Here is a 17,542-nt window from a genome sequence, read left to right as displayed (position 1 = left end):
ATATCCCCTCTCATTAGGTCTACTGTTGTAGTAGCATTCCATCAATTCCAGGTTCTCTTGTCTCGTCCATGAATGGTTTGTTCCAGAAGCCCACTTATCGTCAGATTGTCCTGGTATATATATGTGTGTGTATATATATATATATGTATGTGTGTATAGTTTCTGCCCCACCCTCATCCCCACTGGCCCCCTTTCATTCATTGGGAAATCCACAGGAAATATGGGGCTGAAAGGGACTTTGCAAAGCTGTGTTTTGTATTTGAAATTTTGTTTCAAGGTCTTATTCCTGCTGGCTGCAGTAATATGTTATTTAGACACTTATATTTTCAAAAGTTAAAAGGCAGTAAGTCAGTCCCCTGGAAACGATGCAGAAATGTATATTCAAATCATAAATAAGAAAATGTATCAGGTACATTACATAGATGTAGAAAAATGGATTTATGCCTTTTGTAGTAAGGTAATTGGGCACCACAGCTTGGCAGGAGTTGGTGCTATTGATTTGGCTGCAACTGCCACAGGTTGATAGGCAGGTGATAAGGCAGCTTCCACTAGGGTCTGCACAGGAGGCCTACCTAATATGCTGTCTGCCCTAAGGGCCTATGGGAACACAGTTGGATTATTATGTTAATGCATGAGCTTGCTGCCCTCTTCCTATCCCAGCTGGGTTCCCTGTTGTTAGGAACTGCTTTTCACTGACAGTGGAGTAATATGCTTCATGATTGAAAGGGCAAAGGGGCTTGGAGGAAAAAAGAACAGGCCCTCACAGATATGTAAATGAAGGAAGCAAGTCTGTAGGAGGGTTTTCGTATAGGTGCAGATAGAAAGTTTATTAGAAAAAAGTGTAATATAAATCTGCTAATTAAATTGTTTATGAACCCTTTTTTTCAGATTCATTTCTTCTAGCATCACCCCTTCTAATGCGATGTACACTGGATTTGAAGTGCTTACCAAAGCAGGCACTTATGTTGATTTATTGTCAACCAAGGTGCTATAATACGCTGGTACCAGTGCACAATGCTGATAGTAGTGTATTGTTCGGGAGTTTGATTACTGTTTCATACTCTGCCGCTGTATTGCTACACTGTAGTGTACAGCAATGATATGATTTTTTTATATATATTGTAGGAAAGTACATCAGTTTGATTTTGTTGATACTTCAATAAGAGTAAGAAACAAATACGTTTATTATGTCGTAGGAAGCAAATTGAATTTTGTTTTGACTCTGTGGTGACTATGCAGTGATATTTTCTTTGAATCTTTCTTGCATTTGGAATTTCCTAAATGGTGATCCAGTCCTGGAACAAGCGTGTGATTGCCTGGTATGGCGGAAAACTGCTTGGTTTTGGTTTCATTGGATATATTGTGCAAACTCTTATTAGGAAGAGTTTCCTTTCCCTTACTGATAAATGGCAAACCTCCATTCAAAATTCTAGCCACATGTAATTTCATAAATAGTTCTTGCTCTTCTAGTACAGCCTAAACATAAAATAGCAGAGTACTCAAAAAAGGATTAATTTGAAAAAGCCCCACTTTTTACCACGTTATCACTTTTTATGAAAAACAGCTAAAATATCTGGATATACATTTGTCTGATACATGACTGGCATATTCTGTATCTTTATCTTGCATTTCTGTATTACAGTGCATGTTTGTATTCATATTTTAATTGAAATAGTTTAAAACAGTCATTAGAGTGTGTTTAGCTAACTTTTTGAACTAATATTCTGCAAGCAGCATACTATGGGAATTTTTTTGCTCTTGAGTATTCATTTGCCAAAATGTAATCTGCTCTCCAGTTGTATTTCCCTATGCCAGGGTGACATACATGGCAATTCCACGTTATTAAAAGGAAGGTACTTCCTTCTTGAAATCAAGACCTATAGGTGCACAGAAAGGCCATTGACTTTGGAGTGCTTGACTTTGCAACTTCAACTGTTCTTTTAATGTAAGTTTTTATGGGTCTGTATATTTTTATATGTAATTTATGCATGTGTGCATACACACATATACATACAAAAATCCTACATTTTAAAGAAGGTTAAGGTTGCAGAGTCAAGCACTCTAGAGTTAGGAAATTCCGAATTTAAGGTTGCATGGGCAATTGTTGTTTTTGCCCCATTTATAGGGTTGCTAAGTGTCCAGTGTTCAACCAGAACACCTTGTTGAAAATGGACTGTGGAAGCTCCGGTCAGCACTGTTGACTAGGCTGTTAAAATCCAGTTGGAGACACAGTGGGGCTGGCAGGCTCCCTGCCCGGCTCCTGGGAAGCGGCTGGCATATCCAGCTCCGAGGCAAAGGAGCGGCAAAGGGGGCTTTGCGCTCTGCCTCTGCCTGCAGTTGCCTCCCCAAGCACTGGCTCCGCAGTTCCCAATGGCCAGGAAATGCGATCAATGGGAGTTGTGAGTGCAGTGCCTCTGGGTGGGAATAGTGCGCAGAGCCACCTTGCCACCCCTTTGCCTAGGAGCCGGAGAGACATGTCACCACTAACTGGGAGCTGCCTGAGGTCAGTGCCCACACCCCCAACCCCCTCCCGCATCCCAACTCCCTGCCCCAGCCCTGAGCCCCCTCCCACACACAAAATCCCTCCCGGAGCCAACAAACCACACTCGTCCCACTCTCAGAGCCCCTCAGACCCAGACTGGAGCCCCTTCCTGCACCCCCAAATCATCTCTGGCCCCAGTCCTCAGCACCCTCCTGCACTCTGAACCCCTCGGCCCTAGCCCGGAGCCTACTTCTGCACCCCAAACCCATCATCCTCAGCCCCAAACCAGTGCCCACACCCTCAGTCGGAGCCCTCACCCCCTCCTGCACCCCGACCCCATGCCCCAGCCTGGTGAAAATGAGCAAATGAGCGAGGGTGGGGGAGTGGGGGCAGGATCTCAGGGAAGGGGTGAGGCAAGAGTATTTGGTTTTCTGCAGTTAGAAAGTTGGCAACCCTGTGTGCCTATATACTATGATAATTACATGGTCTCAGTTTTTTTTTTTTTTTTTTTTTTTTTTTTTTTTTTTTTACAATGCCTTTGTCTCATTCACAGGGTGGCCAGTGCTTGCTAAATGGGTAGTTACTGAATACATCTTTTTATCCTCCTCATTCAGTGTGTAGCCGCTGCCCTATTTACTGCATAATATTTAAACATTGCACTGAATACAGAATTATAAATTTTCTTAAAATTTTGTAATGGAACTGTATACTGAAGTATCTGATCCTCACAAATATTAACGAATAATGAATTTAACTCTCCAGTGAGATAGAAAGGTATAGTATGCCTATTTTATAAATGGTGAAACTGAAGCACAGAGATTATGGCCAAAGTTTGCTGAAGTGCTTGCTAATCTTGGGAGAGTCTTCAGTGGTTGGGTGTTTGATTTAAGACATTTAAGCTCTTGGTCTATGTAAATTAGAACTGGTTGGGGATTTTTCCATTTTAATTTTTTTGCAAAACATCCAGAGGAAAATTTGGATTTTGCAGACATTTTTCACTTTTCTGTCAAGAAGGTCTGAAAAACATGTTTCATTTCAAATGAGGTTGACCCAACTCAAAACTTTTCAGTTTGTTGAATGGAACTGAAATGTTTTATTTCAGGTCAGCTTGACATTAACCTGCATCTACCTCAGCTGCCACTGTAGTTTGAGTGCCTCATTATTGTCTATGTTCTGGCTGCCTGCAGCTGGACTATGCCCTGCAGTTTCTTTCTGGTTGAACTGCCCAAGTAAGTCATGGTAGTTCCATGACTATGGTGCATCATGGAACATGTAGACTGGCAGGGGAGCCTGGCCAATAGACAAGAATGGGGGAATGAGGCACTCAAACTACAGCTCCCATCAGGCACCATAGCAGCTTAAGTGAACGCAGTTCAGTATCAAAACAAAATTAAACATATCAATTTGGTTCAACAGACTGAAATAAAGTGTTTTGATGTTTCCAAACCATATAATTAATTTGTAAATTTCTTTTCCATGACAAATTTCAATATTTTGTCATTTTGCCCCCAAATTGGGGCCAAAACAAATGTTGAAATAATGAAAATCTCCATGGGATGAAAACACCTATTTTCAGCTAGCTCTACTGTAGATGGAATCTAAAGAAGCTGAATGAGCTGGGAGCATGTTCTGTGCAGATGGAGCATTTGTGGTTTTTAGTGGCAAGCCTCTTGCAAGCTTTACTGAGCAAAATCCATGCTGAGGCTTCTAGGTTCCTTGGGACGGATTCCATGCCAACTCTTCAGAAAGTAGCAAGTTCTTACTCCCCACAAAAGGATGTGAATGAAATTCTGTATGCCTGAAGTTTATGCTCTTCTCCACACTTTTTTTATTGGCATAGTTGCTTTTAGAATATTGCATGCTATTAGAGATCTAAATGCACTGGATTTAAGAAAGAAAGATTTTTAAGCTTTGCTGGGTAAACTTTTTTCTTATTTAATAAAGTTTTTTTAATTATAAAGGAAAATCTTATAATTCATGATAGAACTGTTACTGCTGACCAAGAAGGCTGTGAGTTCAAGTCCACAACCAAGATTTGGCTGATATTGAATGGTGACACTTGCAGCTCAGCATAGATTAGCCACTACTTTTTAGATTAGTGGATAAAATTGAGAACTCTGTTGTTTATTTGGGATAGCTGTATAACTAGAAGTTAAAGATTCTTTGGCATTTATTAAGAGAGTGAAGGTAATGGCAGTGTTTTAGCCCAGACTTTTTTCTTTGTAAAACAGGTTCCAGTGCCCAAGATTGTGAGAGAGCTGTTACTGAGAGCAAATGGCTGTTCCATTTGTCGACAGTCATTGTGCTCCTACTGCTTAACTCATTACTTTGTAAAATGCTTTGAGATTCTTTGAGTAGCAAAGGTGCTATATAAAAACATAATCTAACACTTCATGAGTAGCTTTTTTTCTGTCAAATGTAATCTAAATATAATACTATGCTTAACACAGTGATATCAGAGCATCTTTTAAATTGTAAAATTATATACATACAGATTCCCTCCCCCCCCCCCCCAGTGGAGGTATTGCTGCTTTTTACATGTAATTTTTTTTTCATGATACTACAGAGGGTAGCACTTTGGCTGGACTCATAAACTGAGGGGGCACCAGTAAAACTCAGTACTGTTTTAGAGCTTTCCCAGAAGCCACTTGAAAAAGGGCAGTTGTGCCAAATTAGTGTTGGTTCTGTGATATGAACAGACGTCTACTATACCTGGGACTAGATAGAAACCTCCTAATATATTTCAGTTGTGACCTCTGACAAATTCTAACATTCCCTAAAGGTCAGGGCTCATGAATCTGTTCAGTGGCTCATTTGACCTTCTTTTTATTTTATAAAACAGGTAATTAAGCAAAAACTACATACTTTGGCCTTCTGTACGCTAGTGATTTTTTTCAAATCTCCCACCATTGCACAGCCAACAGTGCAACTCTGCTTGTAATAGCAATGTTGGGAGTGCTGCTGTAAATCAGACTCTCAGCAAAATAGCCACAATGCCATCTAGTTCTGTTCTGAGCAAGCTTTGGTGAGCTAGTGGTTAAAATGCCTGGCATGCTCTACACTAGCACTCCCAGTTAGAATGACCAGATGTCCGAATTTTATAGGGACAATCCCTATATTTGGGGCTTTTTCTTATATAAGCTGCTATTACCCCCCACCCCCGTCCCGATTTTTCACACTTTCTGTCTGGTCAGCCTACTCCCAGTGGTGGAGCTGCACTATAATATGACAGTGGGATATTTGTAGATAAATACTGGTATAGACACAACTTTTGAGTTAATGCAAAAGGACATCTTTTAGAAAATGGCCTTGTTCTTTCATTTCACTTCAGCAGAAAAGTCATACTCTTTGGAGTTGTTTAACTAGACCTCTAATCATGTTATGGATGATGTCTTCAGGGGGATCTGGGGACCAGACCTTTAAGTGTTTTTATTACAGCTTAAGATCTCAGAAAATTTGAACTTAAATAAAAGTATGGTTGGGAGATTGTTATTGCTCTGTATCCTTCTGAGGATACCTTCTGACGTAGTTTTTAAAAAAGAGACAGTCACAAATATAAAATATTTGACCAGAATAAAGCCTCCGGTTGTCAGATTAACTTACACACCATTGTTCAGCTGGGCCTTTTTATTAAATCATCATTTAGCAGTCCATTTGTTTTGGTGCTACAGTTATTGCCTGGCCTACTCAGTCTTCAGTCAATAACAAAAATGAATCACATAAGATTTTCAGATAGTTCTCATGTCTGGGTGTTTGGTGAAGGTTTTGGTTTTTCTGTAATGACCATTTAATGATGATACACATGATTGGTTCACTCTGCTGCCAATTTTGCAGATTCTGGAGCCCCAACCAGATATTGAAATGCTCGGGGATGGGGGAGGTGAGGGTACGAGGGGTTCATCTGTTTCCTGATGACTGGGAATATTGTGGAAATAATTTTCAGTCCTTTGGTGAAAAATATATAAACCAGTTCTGGAAACATTACTTCTTGGCTGCTGGTGTAGGGAACCTTTCCAAATCTGGCATGGCAATGCAGTTTAAAATAGGCTATAGAGGAGAAGCCATATGCTGGATCTTGGATCTTGGGCAGATAGGGGCCCAGTCAAACAGCTTTGCAGGAGGAAGCAGGTTTTACTGAACAAGGCCTGCTATTCCAGGCATAAATTCAATGTGTGCATATACAAGATAAGTCTGTAAATGCAATGTTAAGGTTAAAGTTAATGCTCCTGGTAATTTAAATGTGCGGAAACAAGGAATTGGAAGAAGTTATGACTTTCATAATATTTCTGATTACTAGTTAAATACATACAATGTGTTCAATACAAGAGAAGCAACATAGCTATGAGATTGTCCACCTTTCATCATTTCTTGTGGGGGTTTTTTGTGTGTGTATGTGTTAACAGTGCACAATGTTTTTAATTTTTGCATTTAATTTGTGTGACATTATTAAGGAAGGGAGGAAGAAAGAGAAACTGATTGTGCTGAGTAATGTTAGTATTTAAATGACCAATTAAGATTTTTGAGGCTGTGCCTTGCTGTGTGAGTAGGGTGGGAATAGTACATACAGGCATTGATAATTTTATAAACAAATCCATACGTGTATACCACTGGCTCTTATGCTACTCCCCCTTGAAGGACAGAGCAGGAGGCAGTGAGTTAGAGCCTTTTCAGCTCAGAAGAACTCTGGACTTCAGGAACTTGAGTCTTCCTGCTTCTCTCACTTGAGTATCAAAGATGTGACTTTATTCTTCTAAAGGTTTGTGTGGAGGGAAATCTCAGCTGATAGTCCAGCTGATTTGCTGGGGAGGAGGCCAGGTGCAGGGAAAGAGGCATACTATAGTTGTTGGCAGGTGAGAACCTCTGCTGATCTTGGCGAGGCCACATAAAAGGATAGGCATCACAATAGCTGCAGATTGATTGATTAAGTTCCTGCACTCAATAGCTTCACAAATGCTGCTGTCCCTTGTCCAGTAGCCTCTCTTCTGCTTCCACAGCCAGCTCCACAGCTCTGTACAATATCTCTTCTTTGTGCAGGACTTGTGAGCACCACATGACCTCCTGTGTATTTTTTAAGCTCTTTGGGCACTCCTACACGAATTAGTAGCTCCGCAAAGTCATCTGCTATGGGCAGAGCTATACTCCTGTATTGTCTAGGGCCACTGGAGAAGCTGCGTGACAATGAGAAGAAGGATTTGTGAAAGAGGGAATGTGGGTTAGTAGGGCAACATCTTTTCTGAAGGTCTTGAACTTAAGAAGACAAATCCCCTACCATTTTTCACTAAGGGAGCAGGCATTCCAAGGTGTAGCAGAGGACTTTCTCCACCCCACATCCCTAGTCAGTTACAGTGACCTATGTGGCACTGTTCAGAGAGATTTTTACTTTACCAAGCAGAATAAAGGCAAGACATCTTTAGTATCTGTAGGAAAATGACCCTACTGTAAAAGACCACAATGCTACTAGACCCGTATTCATGGAGTTCCTACATCCAGGCACCTGTCTAACATTGAGACCACATCAAATATAAATGATCCTTCACTGAAAAATGAGTGGAAATCAGGAGAGCACCGTATACATCATCACAAGATCGTAAGGTGCACTTAACTGAATGTTTATTATTCACTTATTTTCTGGTTTCACTATCTGGGGAAAAACCTTACCAGTCTGCACACCTTTCTGGACTGATTTCATTCTCCATTTCCAGTCACCACTGAAATCATAGCCCCACAAAGACACTGCCGATCCACCTAGAAACACTCAAGCAGCTCCAAATAGAAAACTGTAGCTGACTAAAGAAGAGGAAGGTACCTCTTTCACTATTGCCAAAGATGTTGGTGAAGTTGAAGGACACTTTCAAAAAAGCAGCAGGAAAACTAAACAGATGTCTTCATGCCCGTTTATAACAGAATATTTTGTTGTTACGAATATCATTGTTATCAAAGGACAGTGATTATTACATGGAACTATCAGTGTGGGAATCTGTATTAGTGGAAAAGCATGGTTTCTACACAGATACCTTGGACACAACTATGTGGTTAGCAACAATACATAATTTGGTAAAACCCTCCATTTTAGCACAAAACCCGTGGCTGGAATAGCACAGACATGTATGTAGTTAATGACAGTGTCTTCCAATGCAGAACAAATCTTCAGCATACAGAACTTCATGTTCTGCGATTAATGCCAAGATGTTTCGGAGGACAGCATATGCTGGGTGGCATTCCCATCTTGCAATGCAAAAAAGCAATATACACTTGTTACATTTGTATTTTATACTGCATTTTTTAGTATAAACTGATAGTTATTGAACATTTTTGTAATCAAGAAATGCTGTCACAGAATTCAGTGCATGTCTGCTACTGAAATCAATGTGTTGCATGGTCCTGGGTCTAAATATGTAAAGTAATAACTCCTGTGACATTTTTAGTTGGTGAGAGGGGGAGGCTGGAGAGAATGCATGTTTAGGGGAAAACCTTGTAATACCATTTTTACCAAAAGTGGGCAGTAATACAATATTTTTGTCAGTTTTGAAACAGTTAAGTCTCTTTCTCTAATTTTTTGTGGCTTCATATAAAATTAGTCTTCAACAAAGCTTGCCTTATTGTGACTAAGTACTTTTGCAAGAATTACTAGTAAGAAATTATACACCTGGGGCCAAGTACTGCTTTAAGGTCCACATCCCATTGAATTGAATGTGAATTGTATCTGCATCTCCAAGGCAGAATCTGGCTTTTGTTCATTTTAAAAAAAAAATGATGTTGAAATGTTAAAAAGCATTTGCTTTGCCTTTGGGGGGTACTTGTTCATCTGGAGGATTGGTTGAGCAGTTAGCACCATCTTTTTTTTATTTTTGCCATTTTGTAACAGGATTTTTATATGCATTTTAACAGTAATTTAAGAGTCCCTGTATGCATAGAAAGGAATCAGAATATATGTGCCTTTTTTAAAGCAGTATCAGAACTGGATTATTCCATCAGCACAATAGAATGACGGGGAGCTGTAGTTGGAACAATATGTAAAAATACAGCTTGTAAAGATTTCCTTTATTAACTGTCATCATTCACAGAATATATGTTCAAATAAACGTTGTGTAATAACTAAATTTTAGATTAATAGGCCCCTTAAGAAACAGCGAAGTCATTCAGGATAGTCAGTGAAAAATAGGCTGTAAGACTGTAACATGCACATATTGTCCTGCTTACATGCGCTCTCTGGTGTCATTCCCATTTATCAATGTCGGCAGGCTCTGTTCTCATTAAAACACTCTTGCACAAAAGCAACTTAATTTTCTTAAGAGGAGAGGACACCTGATTCAATTTAGCACCTACAACCTGGAACTCGAACATATATTTTTTTCTGTCTAAATTCAGATGAATAGTTATGAACAGCAACAAATAGATTAAACATATCAAGTATTTATATTCTTTTTGCAGTAAGAGATCTATGGCTAACAGCTTTCTACAACATTGTATCATTTTATTAGTGGAAACAGTGGTTAAGAGTTAAGCTATGGTAACCGTAAAGATCATAGATTCAAGATGTTTTTATTTTTAAACAAGAGGTACGTTAAAGAGAGATTGCCAGCCCATTCGGACCAGTCTTGATGCCCTGTTTATCTTCTTCTTCCACTGCCATGTACTTGTCTTTTTTGCATGTTGATCACTCTGTCTAGATAAAATTCCCTTCCTGAGCGGGGCTACCAACCCCCTATGCTCCCCTCATTCAGATCTCTCCTTAAGATTCTCTTCTACAGCAAAGCCTGTAAGATATGGGTCAACAACATCCACTGTATTAATACAGAATTAAAGGTTGCACCACCGTACAATGTGCTCCAGCCTCTGCTGAGTAACCACATAATATTACTGCTGGAACCCTTCCCCCATACCGCAATCTCTACCAACTATTCTGTTACCTCTTTCATTGTGTCATATCTTAAATTAGGGAGCTGGGACCATATTTTGCTCTTTGCACTGTGAGGCCCATGGTGCCCACATGTAATCGTTAGGGCTCAATCCCACTTGGTTATGGGCCACTTGGACCTTTGAATTTCGTTATTCTGCATCTACAGAATTTGCTGTAGAATCTACCTCTTGCTGCAGAATTATGCTCTAAAAATCAGAGTTCTTACCTAAAAAAAAAAAAAATCCTTTTAGCACTTGTAATGGCCAAGCAGCTTTTTAAAAACCCAGCGGAGTATAACTCTGTGCAGTATTGTTTTCCATTAATCTACAAGGATAAAGCAATAGCACTAATAAAGCTGTGAACACCCATCTCCTTTGGGATATGAATTCTGAAACCTGAGGGTGTCAACATTTTAAACTATTTCATTCCTGATCTTCGCAGTCACAGCTAAGAAGCACTTGAAGCAGACAGTGAATATATTGTATCTGTGTCATGTGTCTAATAAACTAACCTTTTATTTGCATCCTCCATCTAAGGATTTTAAAATGCTTTTCAAACAATGAATTCATTTTGACAAGACACTCGTGAGGGTGTTTCTCCCTTACAGAAGGAGAAATTGAAGCACAAAATGGTTAATTTCACAGGGTCATGCAGAAAGTGTTTGGCAGAGCCAAGAATAGACATAGATCTTCAGACTGCTGTTAGGTCGTGCTGCTTTATTCCCAGAATACTTCCATTCATTAGAACTAGTTGTTTCAGACAAATTTTATTTGAATTTGCAGTCAGTTGATATTCCATAAACACTTCATTATTTTAAACAAACACAATTGCTTTATTCAGGGCCGGCTCCAGGTTTTTTGCCACCCCAAGCGATGGAAAAAAAACAAAAAGCTGCGATTGGCGACAGTTCCACCGCACCACTTTCTTCTTCAGCGGTAATTTGGCAGCAGGTCCTTCCCTCCGAGAGGGACTGAGGGACCCGCCACCGAATTGCCGCTGAAGAGCCCGACGTGCCGCCCCTTCCCCTTGGCCACTGCAAACACCTGCTTGCTGAGCTAGTGCCTGGAGCCGACCCTGACATTATTTAGTATATAGTTGTGCTAAACTATATACTAAATTTTGTGCTGCTACATCACTAGGTGTTCAGTATATGGTATGTAAACTATTAAACTACTGGGTTTTAGTATATCACTATTTTTAATTATACCTTAAAACAATTGATTGAATTATACTTGTTTGCTTAATTTTTGTATCACACTGAGCTAAGGCATTTTCATTCTGTATCTGATCCTGCAAACTCTCATTCACATGGGTAGTCCTTGCTCAGGTATGTAGTTGCAGAGTTTGTAGGGTTGAGCCCATTAATTTTTGCTTTACTTTTTTCCGCCAGAACTGTAATATATTGTTTAAACACTATATTGAAAATAGCAAATCTTTGTGCTTTTTAAAAACAGTATTTCCAGGGGTTGCTGCAGAATTGATTTTAATAGAATGAGTCCCTGTTGAAATACTCTGTTGCACACCCACTCTGTTATCCTTGAATAGGAAATACATGTCATCACCATTTTGATCACTGAAGAAATGATCATGTCAGTTTGTAAATACTTCGTATCAGTCAGGACCTTGTAGATGCAGAGTCTATTACATGTTTTTGTAATAAATTCCTCGTCAAAGTGGTTACCATAGAAAAGTATATATTAACTTACATCCAGGAATGCTGCACTTGCCCAGCATCCATTGCAAGTCAATGGGAGTAGAATGCCTATGTCTCTTACGTGAATTTGAAAAGATCACCCTTAATCAAGACAGCATCAAAACATTTCCAACGTAGGGAGGTGCTGCCAGTATTTTAATAAGGGACTTCCTCAAAAATTTTCCTTCCATTGGTGATACAGCCTTTAAAACAAAACAGAACATGGATTTCGTACTCTTCTCCCCTGAACCCAAATCCTTCAGTCCTTCCACTCCCACCCCTCCCTACAGTATTTTCTCCTCCCTATTTCTTCAGGGAGGCTCCTCTGGGGGCTTTCCAGCCTGGCAGGTGTTCCACTTCCCATTGCAGCGGCTGTTATGAGGGTGTACTCCTGGAAGAAATGGTTGCAGGCCTGTCATGCTGTGGCCATTGTCTGTGTGGTGGTTGGTTGGATGTGGAGCAAATCTCCTTTGGTGATTTGTTGGGATGTCAGTTGTGGAGTGGTCCCTTTTTGGTTCTTAGGCTGAGTGTCTTTTTCCCTGCTGTTATGAGTTCAGGGGGCTTAGTCAGGACGGGAAGCAAGTTTTCCTTGTGTGGTGATGGAGGTTTTGTGATGGAAATAGTGCTCTAAGATTCCCTCCTATAACCAGGTCTTCAGGCTCTGGAACAGACAGGGCAGGTGCTTGTGGACATAAAAGTGGGCAGCAGGACTCCTGTTCAATACAAGAATAAGTTGTCCCCAGCTCCTGTCATCCTCATGCATTGTGGGAGTACTCAACAGGAGGGTACAGGGTTTCCTAGTAGGTGATGCTGGAGGGGTGTTTCTCTTGCATCAGCTACTGTGGCATAGCAGACTCACCTGCAAGGTAGCAGTTGCCCAGGTGAGTAGAGACTGGTTCAGTTCTAGCTGCAGAGTGTCCTGCAATGGAGTGGGCCTTAGCATTTTGAGCTGAGCAGTTTTTTGGTCCATGATCCCACCATTGAGGGCTGGGCCAGCCTATGGGTTCTGGGGAGAGTTAATAAAATTATTTTTTGAAATATACACATTTTATGTAAAGTGAGATGGTTACATATGATGGGAAGTACGGAAAGGGGAAACCTTTATTTTTCCTCTCAGCCTTCTGGTGCAGAAGCAGAGCCCAGCTGTTTCTTCCTTTCATATCTGGCAATCAGTTTATGTTTTGAAGGCTATTTTTGCAAGAAAAAGGGCTAGAAGTTTGCTTTTTTGTTTACCAAAAAAAAACTAGTAAAAGCTGAGATTCTCCTTCATAGATTCAGAGGCTGACTGTATTAAAAGGAGGCTCCATGGTCAAATATATACAGTCAGAGAGTGGCATGTTTCCAAGAAATACTGAAAGGATTTGTATTCTTAATATAGTGATAGGAATTAAAGGGGTTATAAGCAAAAGATATATATACAGTAATGTAGTCAGTGGTTATGATGTGTGTATGCACACACATGTGCATTGTACATATGTCATCTATATCTCTTTTCATATGAAAATATCAATCTTAAAGTTTCAAAACGTAGGTTACAAAGCATGATTTCACACTTGTTGAAGAATTAGTAGCAAGCAGTGCTCATTCTTGCTTTCACTGTGATGTCTGGCAGGAAAAGCCATTTGGACTTATGCCTCCTTTTTATGTTCAAAAGAGGAATGCTGATGAGGAAGAGGTGTTAAAATATGGTGCCATAGTTTACAACTGTCAACTATAATGTTTTATTTAGCTGTATCTATTCAGATGCTCTCTCCACAACATGCAGTGCATTATGCCATTGTCCCTGTTAGTAAGCAAGTAAGCAAAGGTTTCCCAGTTTGCACTTGTTTTTGTGTTTGGGCCACCAAGGAGCTATGGTCCAGTGCCATCTTTTATTGATAGGGCCAGCAGAGGAGGAATCTAATGAAATTATCAAAGCTTTGAATTAATTATGAACTTGAATAAGAAAGCTGAGCTCTCTAGAGCCAAAGATCTTATTACTCATTCATTCTCATTGCATCCTCTTATGGACCAGAAAGCAGGTTCAGCTACAGCTTTTAGCCTGGATTTGGACTTCATTCGGACTTGCTAAAGTCGCTAGCGTCCACTTGTTGTTATGGCTGAAAAAGTCAGCGTTGATTAATTTAGCTCTGCTCTAGAATCATCATGTAATGGTAGGTTCTCCCCCCCTCCGTCCCTTATAACTTGCCTCATGGCTTTTCATCATCGAACTGGATGTCATCCAAGAGTTTCTTTCCATTCCTGGTAATTGTGGAAGCTATTCATAATTTAAGTTTTAACTTCATAGAATTTAGTGATTTAAGGTTAAGAGCTAATACTGCTATCTTATGCTTCCTGGATATTTAGTGAGCAAAAAGGCTTCTACAGTCATTACCAGTTGTTTACAAAAACTGTTAAATTGTAGATAATGCTTGGACATTTTGGCCTCAGAGTTAACTGTATTATTCTGTTTTTACTACATTATTTCTATTTCAATTTATTGCTCATTTTTTAGAAACTTCTAAGCCTGTTAATAAGTGATTGTTCATAATTTCTTAGGTTAGTTGCCCAGTTAAGATACTGTACTGAAAAATGAGTAAGGGGGCTATTAAAATTAACTATGTCTGTTGTAGTTTAACACAGATTAGAACTTTCTTTCTCTCTTGGGCCCCTTAAAAGTTTTGGGTTTTGTTTTTTAAATGACTATGTCAATAATGTAAAATTTTTGTCAGTGAATTAGAGTAAAATTAGTGAAACCGAGATTCTGTCTCGTACTGTTGGGGATTCCTTTGGTACCCATTATAAGTTTGTAAGATATAAAATACAGCAGCAATTTTGCTTTATACAACCCATTATTTATGAGTTGATAAGCTGGAACTCATTTGTCCTCAAAAGCTACAGGCCACTGGAAATTTTTGTAAGCAATGGCTAACTTTGTTTAATCAGGTATGTGTGTATTTGGAGGGTCTGAAGACGTGCTGGGAGGGGAAATAGCATTCTGCTCTTCACTAAGGATATTTTTATTGTGAGTGATATTTTCTTTTTCTCTCTCTCTCTCTTTCTCTCTAGGCAGCTGCTATATTTAACTCAGCCTTTGGAAGTTTTTTGGTAAGTAATGCAATGGTTGCGCTATAACATTGTATTTGTATATTATGGTTGGTGCTGGCTAGTCATTTAGTTAAGCTGGTAAATAATTGAATAATTTTACTATTTCTTTCACCCCTTCTTTACTTAACCAGAAAAATTGCTGTTTCTTTTCATTGAATCAGAGTCACAAGAAAATTAGTGAATGAATAGTCTTTGATCAATGTAAATAAATATTTAAATACATCTTAATTTTCTCCTTAAATGGGTTAACATAATCTGTTATTGGGCAGATGTTTCAGAGATGGGTGTCAGTACATTGATTTTTTCTAAGAAAGTTTATTAGATAATCATTATTTTCTATCAAGGGGCCATGGACTTTGAAAAGAAAACATGACCTGGCTGATCGAAAGGCGATGCTAATTTACTCAGTGACATGTCATTTGTTTAGTATATTTTACTGTCAGCGAAGCCACTCTTCTCTGTGTCCCTGAGGATCAGACTGAAGTAGCTAGAAACAAGGAAACAAACAAGCTGTTCCTTTTAAAAAGCCGAAGTGATATTTGTGGGCATATTAGTTTGTAAAATTTCAGCAAACTAACTGAAAAAGAAGGCCAAACAGTTTAGTTTTTTTAATAAATAAATGTATTTATGAAGAAAGGAAAAAGATTTTGTATAGATGTATTGTTTAACGAGACATATTGGATTATTTTCTTACAATATGATATAAACTGATGAGACTGATTACTTGAGTTGTACAGTTAATCATGGATTTTACTTTACTGTTCTTTTAAAATATGTAAATACTTAAAACTGGGTGTTTTCAATTCCACTCTTGCTTACCCAAATAGAGACTTAATCTGATGTGTGAATTGAATGAAAGGCAAAACTATTAATATAAAATATGTAGGTGAAATTGGAACTACAGACATGGAATTGTTTATTAAGCATGTAAAAAGATTTTTAGAATAGTGTATGTATATAAATATATAACTATATGTATATAAAAACATACTGCAAAGAGTGTGATAGTAATACTGAGATTTGCAGTTGTGTACCATGTTTCTATAGTTGGGTATGTTTTAGAGTTAGCTAAAGATGTAGGTATTGTGTATGTTTATATATAGTGTATACATGTACACACAGGCAAAATCTAAAAATGTCAACATCAAAATGTTTCTCCCATTTTATGGGTTAGTGGGGCTTTAGTAATGTTGCTCTTAAAAAAAAAAAAATCTCTGCACCATGTTCTGGAATCTTTTTGTCAAATTACCTTCACTTTCTTTGGTCTAGTAAGAGAAGATGGTCAGCAAGACCTAAATTCCCTGCGGTTTCCATCTCCACTGCAGTGAGAACTTTGAGTTCACAGAGAGCCCAATTCAGGGCTCATTTAAGCCATTTGTAGCCTATTGACATCATTGGGAGTGTGATTGAACCCTAAGTCACACATAATATAATGTTAAATTAGTCTGATAATACATTTTAAAAGAATATTATTTAGAATTTCTAGACTCAAAATTCCAAATATGTTTTAAACAAATCTTGGTTAAAGAAGCTAGACCAAATTCTGACCTCATATACATTTATATTACCTCATCGACACAAATATATTAGTTCTGAATTTAGTTCTAGTAATTTCTAATAATGTGTTTGAATTTTCCCTGAATGTGTTATTACCTAATTTCATACTTGTATGCAATACTGGCAAGATGCGGTGAACGTTCTTCTTTTATAAATCCATAGAAGAGGAAATCAGATTATTAAAAAATTATTGTAAATTAACTAAAGACAAACTGTGGTACCAAATTTTTTTTAAAATAAAATTTTATTGTAAAAATACCCTCTCAAAAGTAAATTAAATCAGAGATTATTAGGGAGGCATATATACATACAAAGATTTGAAATTTTATTTTATTGTACTGTAACTGTTTGAAAATGTGATTCTATGGGGGGAGTGTGTGTGCATGATATATAATAAGTCATGTATAAGCCGTATATATAATATAACTGCATTGGTTGTAGTCTTGTAAACATGTATGCACATATTTAATTTTAAGCAGGTGAATAGTCCCGTTAAAGTGAGGATTTTTGCAGAAGTGGGGCCATATGTAGCTGGATTCCAATCTCAGACCATTTTATACTGGTGTATATCTATTCCCTTCAAGGGAGTTGTTCCTGATTTATTCCAGTGTGAGATCAAAATCTGGTCCATAATATGGATGCTTTCTACTAACATTTAGGATGAGACTTTCAAAAATCCATAATTAGGCATGTAAATAAGTAATCTAATTATGAAAAGTCAGTGAAAGGTACTGAATGCTCAGCACCTTTGAAAATCAGATGACTTGGTGCCTAAATATGGACTTTGGGCACCTAGAATTATGCTCCTGTTTTGAAAATCTTG

General features: G+C 38.5%; 1 protein-coding gene across 5 annotated transcripts in view; it reads left to right on the top strand.

Annotated features, from left to right (window-relative positions):
- SLC10A7 (solute carrier family 10 member 7) overlaps positions 1-17,542 on the top strand; it is a 215,019-nt gene that overhangs the window by 60,831 nt on the left and 136,646 nt on the right. For all 5 annotated transcript variants that reach the window (XM_032764876.2, XM_032764875.2, XM_032764878.2 and 2 more), the window contains exon 5: positions 15,124-15,162. In XM_032764876.2, coding sequence (XP_032620767.1) covers positions 15,124-15,162 — 39 coding nt within the window. The remainder of the gene's footprint in view (positions 1-15,123; positions 15,163-17,542) is intronic.

Source organism: Chelonoidis abingdonii, chromosome 5, assembly GCF_003597395.2.
Source record: "Chelonoidis abingdonii isolate Lonesome George chromosome 5, CheloAbing_2.0, whole genome shotgun sequence".
Lineage (NCBI taxonomy): Eukaryota > Metazoa > Chordata > Testudines > Testudinidae > Chelonoidis > Chelonoidis abingdonii.
This window is presented reverse-complemented; position numbering and strand designations above follow the sequence as displayed.